Source organism: Oncorhynchus gorbuscha, linkage group LG15, assembly GCF_021184085.1.
Source record: "Oncorhynchus gorbuscha isolate QuinsamMale2020 ecotype Even-year linkage group LG15, OgorEven_v1.0, whole genome shotgun sequence".
Lineage (NCBI taxonomy): Eukaryota > Metazoa > Chordata > Actinopteri > Salmoniformes > Salmonidae > Oncorhynchus > Oncorhynchus gorbuscha.
In genome coordinates this window covers 35,316,472-35,325,895 of record NC_060187.1, presented here as the reverse complement: position 1 = coordinate 35,325,895, position 9,424 = coordinate 35,316,472, and the positions used below count along the sequence as shown (strand labels likewise).

General features: G+C 44.3%; 1 protein-coding gene across 1 annotated transcript in view; it reads left to right on the top strand.

Annotated features, from left to right (window-relative positions):
* Positions 1-3,880: 3,880 nt before the first annotated feature.
* The window catches only part of trabd2b (TraB domain containing 2B), a 73,736-nt gene continuing 68,192 nt past the window's right edge, over positions 3,881-9,424 (top strand). The window contains exons 1-2 of the mRNA XM_046302299.1: positions 3,881-4,343; positions 7,561-8,130. Coding sequence (XP_046158255.1) covers positions 4,236-4,343; positions 7,561-8,130 — 678 coding nt within the window. The 5' untranslated portion in view covers positions 3,881-4,235. The remainder of the gene's footprint in view (positions 4,344-7,560; positions 8,131-9,424) is intronic.

Below are 9,424 nucleotides of genomic sequence, written 5' to 3'. Positions count from 1 at the left end.
TCCATCTCTCTCTCTCCAGTCTCTCCTGTCACCCTATCCATCTCTCTCTCCAGTCTCCCTGTCACCCTATCCATCCATCTCTCTCTCTCCAGTCTCTCCTGTCACCCTATCCATCTCTCTCTCTCTCTCCAGTCTCTCCTGTCACCCTATCCATCTCTCTCTCTCTCCTCTCTCTCCAGTCTCTCCTTTCACCCTATCCATCTTTCTCTCCCTCTCTCCAGTCTCTCCTGTCACCCTATCCATCCATCTCTCTCTCTCTCCAGTCTCTCCTGTCACCCTATCCATCTCTCTCTCTCTCTCTCTCTCCATCTCTCTCTCTCTCTCTCTCTCTCTCTCTCTCTCTCTCTCTCTCTCTCTCTCTCTCTCTCTCTCTCTCTCTCCAGTCTCTCCTGTCACCCTATCCATCCATCTCTCTCTCTCTCTCTCTCTCTCTCTCTCTCTCTCCAGTCTCTCCTGTCACCCTATCCATCTCTCTCTCCTCTCCAGTCTCTCCTGTCACCCTATCCATCCATCTCTCTCTCTCTCTCTCTCCAGTCTCTCCTGTCACCCTATCCATCTCTCTCTCTCTCTCTCTCTCTCTCTCACCCTCTCCATCTCTCTCTCTCTCTCTCTCTCTCTCTCTCTCTCTCTCTCTCTCTCTCTCTCTCTCTCTCTCTCTCTCTCTCTCCAGTCTCTCCTGTCACCCTATCCATCTCTCTCTCTCTCTCTCTCTCTCTCTCTCTCTCTCAGTCTCTCCTGTCACCCTATCCATCTCTCTCTCCCTCTCTCCAGTCTCTCCTGTCACCCTATCCATCTCTCTCTCTCTCTCTCTCTCTCTCTCTCTCAGTCTCTCCTGTCACCCTATCCATCTCTCTCTCTCTCTCTCTCCAGTCTCTCCTGTCACCCTATCCATCTCTCTCTCACCAGTCTCTCCTGTCACGGTGTCTAGTGTAGCTCAAGACAGTGTGTGGATGAAGGGGCAGGACGGGCTGAAGCCCGAGCTCCACAGTCAATCACATTGTCAGCATCTCCTGTGAAGTAAAGAAGCCTGAAGCAGTGTTTGGCCATTCTCTAGATACGTCATCATCATCCATACTCACATTCTCTGTGATGTTCTTTCTTTATCTACCAATCACTACATGTCAAAATCTGTCCCTGACTATTGTCAGACTACGTCTCTCTCACCCCTTGTCCTCTGCAAGCTTCCGTAAAAAGTGTCGGTATCAACACACTTCTGTTTTCCACCACTAGGGGTCCCTCTTCACATGATGAACACCATCATACATTGTGACACAGTAAAACAGTTACAATGGACATGAATGTGTCCTCTTTTATACAAAATAGATGTGTTGACACAGAGAGAGACTGAGAGCTAATACCTCAGCTTTGGTCTTCTGCAGAGCATCAGGCCGGCTGTCATGAGGCCACGTGGACATGTATACACAAGACCCATAGAGCTGTGAGCCTGCAGGTATTACCAGAGGACATTATCAGAGGACATTACCAGCAGGCATTACCAGAGGACATTACCAGAGGACATTATCAGAGGACATTACCAGTAGGCATTACCAGAGGACATTACCACCAGGCATTATCGGAGGACATTATCAGAGGACATTACCAGCAGGCATTATCAGAGGACATTACCAGCAGGCATTACCAGAGGACATTACCAGCAGGCATCACCAGAGGGCATTATCAAAGGACATTACCAGCAGGGATTTCCAGCTGGCATTACCAGAGGACATTAACAGGGGACATTCCCAGCAGGCATTACCAGAGGACATTACCAGCAGGCATTATCAGAGGACATTACCAGCAGACATTACCAGCAGTTATTATCAGAGGACATTAACAGGGGACATTCCCAGCAGGCATTACCAGAGGACATTACCAGCAGGCATTATCAGAGGACATTACCAGCAGGTATTACCAGCTGTCATTACCAACAGGCATTATCAGAGGACATTACCAGCAGGCATTACCAGCAGGTATTACCAGCTGTCATTACCAACAGGCATTACCAGGGGACATTACCAGAGGATATTACCAGGGCATTTGTTAGTGCTCTCGTTCCCTTTGTCCATGTGTATGTGTGCATTCACGCACATACATTTCTTATAAGCATATTATACCGTAGTGATCAATGTCCGAAAATTGACATTGAAAATGCATGTCAATGACAGGTCCAATCATGGATGTATTGTAAAAGTTTCCCCACTACCAAGATAACTTACGAATGGAATGGGAACAATGTGCACATGCACAGAATAAGAGCTCTGTCTAACTTACTGTCCCCCTCGTGCTATCTCTTTCTCCCTCTCTTTCTCCCTCTCTTTCTCCCTGTCTTTCTCCCTGTCTTTCTCCCTCTCTCTGTGCCTGTGTCTTGCTAACACGTCCCCAGACATCCATTTTCAGGATTGAGGGTTTTCTGTGGTTTGCAAACAGAACATTAACTTTAAAGTATTTTCTTATGCCGTCTGTCTCTGGTATATATATATATATATATATATATATATATATATATATATATATATATATATATATATATATATATATATATATATATATATATATATATATATATATATAATCCTGGCCGTTGTCCAGGAATCTCCTGCATGCAGCAGCTCATAAGCCTCGTCTAACCAGCCAAGAATGTGAACCAGCCTCCTTCAAAGAGAAGCCTTTCACAAGGTGTGGTTAAAGCAGGTAACTGTGTCTGCAGGTGGTCACATTACAACAGAGGAGGCTGCAACTGAAATCACCTGTCTTGCACAAGAACTAACTGCAAGGGGAGTTGCAAGGGCAAATAGGTACATTCGGATGAGATTAGATATGAGTAGGCCAAGTCTAGGAGGTAGGTATTCTTATCCTGATGCATGAAAAAAAGCTACTTTGAAAATGTTTTCATAACCAATACTGTGGGGTAGACATAAATCAAACCCTGAGTAGACTGATTTGGGATCAGTTCTTAGATGAAACGATCACAATTCAGCTCATCAATGTGAATGTAGAGGGAGATAAAAGACACTTAAGCAACAACCCCAGAACAAACAGATCATTTGTTACATGTGTATCCAGAATCCAGTTGGAGAACCGTGAGGACAGTCAGAGTCAAACACAGACCAGGCGTCCAGAGATGATAGGAGAGGAGTGAGGAGAGAGAGTTAAAACAAGGCAGAGGACAAAGAATGGCTTGTCCAGGGCCTTTCTGCCATCGCCCCAGAGGGGAGGCCCGGGTGGCACTTGTTTGAGGGGCTCCCATGATAAATGGCCCACTACTTGATTCTGTCACACTGTCTGCCATGTGGACAATAACATGGGTCATGGCATAGTGTTGACACTGTGGACTGAAGAGAGGGAAAACTTTGTCTCTCAACATGGCCATTCATCAGAACCATTCAGAATTACACAAGATGACCATATCTAAGAGGGCTATTATAAGATAAATAAATAAAAAACTCTTCACAGTTGTCTTTATTGAGATGTTTAATTGTAGGCATTAATCACTCAGGACTGGGCCACTGAGCCTAAGGGCCCATATTAAACTCTTGTGCAAAAAGTGTCAAACAAGCAATGACAGTGATACACGTGAACCGAATGAAAATGAAACATATGACATGTTTAACATAACTTAAGATTTTTTGAAGGACTCCTGGCTTGAAAGGCACCAGACTGGCATTGCAACATTGTCTCACCTGCCCTTTCAGTGGTTGGCAACATGGCATTGCATTATTTTGATTCGTGCAGGGTTTTAAGCACTGGAATTACAGATGACAGTTTGAATGACTCCATCTCCCATATCATCTCTCACTCACACGCAAAGCTGTTGCTCTCCCTTTCCCCTCAAAACCTACCTTCCCCTCCTCTTAAAATAAGCATTTGGGGAAAATATTCTAAGCGTACCACCTCCTCCACTCAACCAGCCAGGCTTCAAACTTCTAGAGCGCACTGCGAAAACTTTCCTCTGCAACTGCTGAAAAACCGACTGACACAGGACAGCGCCGAGTGAGAAGTGATAGGGAAAGTAGAACGCGTAGCCCGTTAATAGTTGCCTGGGGTTTGGGAATGGCTGAGAGTCGGAATGATCTATGTCCTCCTTCCGAATGGCACATGTGAGCCGAACCCTGTCTCATACGGGTCTATTTTGTTATATGTTAGGAGGCGAAAGCCAGTAAACAGCGAGAAAGAGACAGGGGGAAGGTTGAAGTATCTACAACAGCCTGTCGACACCACTATCCTCTCATCTCGAGATGGTCTGTCCGCAAGGACTTCGATGGTTCCTACTTACCGCTCTCTTGCACGCTGTCGCACCCCGGGACACCCGCGAGAGACCGAGGCAATGTGACCCACCGAAGTCGGTAAGTTGTGCGGAGTAGTTACAGTTACTTACCTGTTTCAGTAATGTCATGAGGCAATGTCACACATGGAGATGTCCTTGAATGGATAGACTCAAGCCTTTTAGCTAAATATTTTGGGTTAATTGCAAATGTGTGTGTCTAGTCTACAACTGCCACAGTAGACTACAACCAATTATACAATTTCAATAAACGCACTTTGCTTACAGTGTTCCTGAATAAGTTGTCGTATGTGCAGCGGGTAGGCCAATATAAAAAATAGTGAGATATTGTGTAGTTATTGAGTTTTTGTGTAACAACCAAAGTAACAATAACAACAAGTTTTGAGTGTTATTGTCATGGAAATATTGACATGCTATAATAACTGCCTACACGTTAAATACAATAACAATAATTATGTTTACAGCAACTTTATTAGGCTACCGTATTATTATAGTATAATTATCACATGTGTTATTATGAATATTATTATTATGCCATCATATATTGTTAGGCTAATACATTATTTCAAGGCTTCGTTAATAGGCCTGTAGCCTACACGTTGAAGAGGGAAAGCCCATTGGCCTATAATTGAAACAATTTCCAATCAGCATCATTTCTTCCAATGCCACCTCAAAAAGAAGTTATTTTACTTGACATAGCCTATTCTTGAGTTTCCTCACATAAGTCTGGGCCTGAAAAATGGAAGCAGTTGCCAAGCGAAATATGGTTCATGCGCGCCTACCATATGCCTGTTTATATGACACAAGATAGTGGGGAACACAAACGGGTGACTTGACTTTACATACATTTATTTGGAAAAGTTTCAATTACCTTTCAATCCAAACGGATCGAGTTTCAATGAAACACGACCTATTAAAACAGTTATGGGGCATATTTGCAAAATTATGGAATGGGCTTGTTTTCACAAAGGGAGTCAGCCCATTCGAATTCATTTCATTTGAGTGTTATTTTATCTGGCCAGGACCATGTTGCACATGCTCCTGTCTGTATGTCTCTCAGTGTGCATTTCTCATGGTTCTAATTCATTTCCTTCTGATTCTTCTCTCGTGCTGATGATAGAGACAATGCGTGTCGTACGCGTAGATTACATGACTGGTCTGGTCTACATGACTGGTAGACTACAAATTCCCAGATAGAAACGCAATAGGCCTACATCATAACTGGAATTACATGACTGCAGTAATAACGTTCATTACAGTTAATTTTAACGGGGCATGATGTGATCTATTAATATAATACAAATGTGTTATAATACATTATTGAAAATATTTATCAGGGTTGACTTGATAGTATTGCTACGACATAGTCCACAAAATAATGAAATTGTTGGTATTTTTAACCTGCATCTTATAATGGCATTGTTGTCAGGGTCCAGGGATGAACTGTATATGCTGTTCCCACTTCATGTGATTTGTAATACGTCAGTACAGAGGTATCTGTTTTGTGTTAAAAGTAATTACCCAATAAAATTGAGTTGTTCACATCAGTGCTCCGGAGCGAGCTACAACCAGCGGGCGAGGAGCTCTCCTCAGGTCTGGGCTCGGCCAAGTCAAGTAAAACGGACTTCAACTATCCTTATTCGATCGTAAAGAAGTCTTCCTGTCTCGGTGAAGACGAACAGACGTTTGACGATTTAATGATTAACAAATGATATGTATAAAGTTACCAAAATATATAGCCAAAATATAATAGTCAGAGCTGTAGGCGTCACCCATGCATTTATTTTGTTGTACTTAGGCTATGCTAATGTGAAAATCCTTTCCAAAGAAACGTTTTGAAACGTCTTCATCACAAATTGCAAGTTTGAGAGGATGTGCAAGCATTTTAGTATAAAACATAGTTCAATGCAATAATTAGGCCTAAAATTATACAAATTACATTTATGACAATAACAATCCCTTGCAAAAACAATAATATTTCCAAATATTTAATGCCTTTTGACAGGGTTTTGAAATCCTTTAAAAAACGTAATTTAAAATGACAAATTGTAGCATGGCATTGGCATTACAATTGTTATTACAACTGGGGAAGTTTTCATTGAATTAGGGTAGAAATAAACATTTAAAGGGGCTTGGCCCCCCAGATAGCATATGAACATATCATGAAAGTCATGAAATAAATGTTTAGAATTACAGGAACTGTCCTTTAAAACAGCAACATTTTCTCTCAGCCTCATGGAAAAATGTGTAGAATGTCAGGAAATGAGTTCTAAGACAGCAACATTTTCTCTCAGCCTCATGGCAAAATATGTAGAATGTCAGGAAATGAGTTCTAAGACAGCAACAATTTCTCTCAGCCTCATGGCAAAATGTGTAGAATGTCACAAAATGAGTTCTAAGACAGCAACATTTTCTCTCAGCATCATGGCAAAATATGTAGAATGTCAGGAAATGAGTTCTAAGACAGCAACATTTTTGGACCATGTTGGTGGACCCAGCGAAACTGCTAAGCTACTGATACAAATAAAAAAATCCTCAATCCCAGCATCATACCAGCAGCTCTATGGTTTGACTTATGTTTTGCAGAGCTATGATCTATGGATGTTTTTGTAAAGAAGGCATAAGGACCCTCATCAAATCCCTGGAATGTTAATGAACTGTAAGAAAGACTTTTATAGTGTTCAGTAAACCAGATACAGTAGCCACGTTTGACAAAATGTTCAGCAAAGGCCTATTTGTGTGCATTTTGTTGTTTGTGTAGGCTATCCAATGGCTTTTGCAAAAAAATACTTCCTCAAGTAAAGGATATCCCAGTTAGGTGGGTTGCAGCAGTTTTATATGGTTCAGTATGTTTATACTGCCGTAGCAACCCTTGAAAAGCTTCCCAGCTTCACAGAGGCATTGGCAGCACAGCTATGCACCTCAACAATACACTGGGGTCTGTTTACAAGGAGAAAGCTTCACTATAAACTCATTGCCTCAGAACAGCAGACAGACAGAGAGCAGCACAGTGGAAGTTAGATGACAAGGTTTCATTGAGTCCCTTGCCTTTATCTCCAGCTGACATTTCAACAGATTCTATTGCATTGACCTGTATCTCAACCAACTAAAAAGCCAGTTTTGAATCACTAAATCACAAAAAGTACTTTTGACTTAACTACTGTCAATGGCCTTTACTCAGAAGGTTAATTTACTCTATTCAAATACTGATTGTCATAAACTCTCTCTCGCATCTCCTCCTCCTCATCCTCCCCCTCAACCCCCCTGCGCCTCCATAGCAAACCGACATGAACTCTTTCCTCTGGACGGTGGAGCGCCCAGCTCCCTATCCCCCCTCCTATCTCTTTGGGACCATCCATGTGCCCTATACCCGTGTGTGGGACTTCATCCCAGATGTCTCCAAACGGGCCTTTCAGACCAGCGCCAACGTGTTCTTCGAGCTAGACCTGACTGACCCCCTGACCATCTCCAAGCTGACCAGCTGCCAGCTGCTGCCCCACGGGGAAAACCTGCAGACCCTGCTGCCCCGGGACCTGTACCGCCGCCTCAAACGCCACCTGGACTACGTCAAGCACATGATGCCCTACTGGATGACGGCAGACCAGCGGGGCCGGGGGCTGTACGCTGATTACCTCTTCAATGCCATTGCAGGAAACTGGGAGAGGAAGAGGCCTGTGTGGGTGATGCTGATGGTTAACTCTCTGACGGAGTCAGACGTGAGGTCCCGGGGGACCCCCGTACTGGACCTGTTCCTGGCCCAGGAGGCCGACCGCATGGGGAAGAGGACAGGAGCGGTGGAGCGGGTGGAGGAGCAGTGTCACCCCCTCAACGGACTTAACTTCTCCCAGGTAAGAGAGGGGGCTGTGGAGGGGGTGGGTTTTGGACATGATCATTGGAGTTGGGGGATATATGATTGTTGGATGCATTTGGTTGGCGGCTGGGGGCAGGGAGTTGGGAGATTTAATAGAAGGGAAGTTTTGGGAGGAGTTAGTGGAGAATGTAGAAGATGACAATGGGAGTAGAAAAACATGATTAGAAACAGTATGTTTCAAAGCTGTGTAGGTGGTTTTAAAGTTATTATGGTGCCTGAGCCTTACAAAACAGACATGAGAGCTGAATCAGCTGACAAGGTGTCACGTTGACAGCTGTAAGTGTAATATGAGTTAGTGAAGGTGTGAGGTAAAAGACTGTGTGGGACGGGTAGTCCTCTTTTCACTGGGCTGACTGCCTGTCTTGGTGCTATGATACAACCACTGTTAGTATCTTGCCCTGTAACTTAACACTGAAAGATGGACAGAATAACCAAATGACTTGATGACAGAAACATGGGGAGTTTCCGTGTTTTATATCTCCTTGGAAGGGCTGTAGTGGAAGGGCTGTAGTGGAAGGGCTGTAGTGGAAGGGTAACATGGAGGTCTAAATAAAGGATGGCCCAGGAATGGTTAGGGGGAGGTCAACTCAAGTCAATTTTTCCAAACTCTGGGAGGTCCAAGCATGTCTTTGATGTGCTAGGACTGGGAGGCTATTCCCCTGCACACACACACACACGCACACACGCACACACACACACGCACACACGCACACACACACACACACACACACACACACACACACACACACACACACACACACACACACACACACACACACACACACACACACACACACACACACACACACACACACACACACACACACACACACACACACACACACACACAAGCCCGGCATGCCTGGGCCTCCCGAGTGACAGGGTGCGGGGCTCCTGCGCTAATTTGAGAGGCACTGGGCCCACACAGCCTCTCCTCTTTCATCAGCACCTCCTAACTATGCTGTCAAAGAGCACACACACACACACACACACACACACACACACACACACACACACACACACACACACACACACACACACACACACACACACACACACACACACACACACACACACACACACACACACACACACACACACACACACACACACACACACACACACACACACACACACACACACACAGCTGCCCTGCACATGCATGGGAACCTGGAAGACAACTGCCCTACAACGGAGCAATGTTGAAAGGCCAAGTCATGAACTGCTTCTCAGTGTAGTAGTATACAGGATGCAGTGATAATATAAGTCTA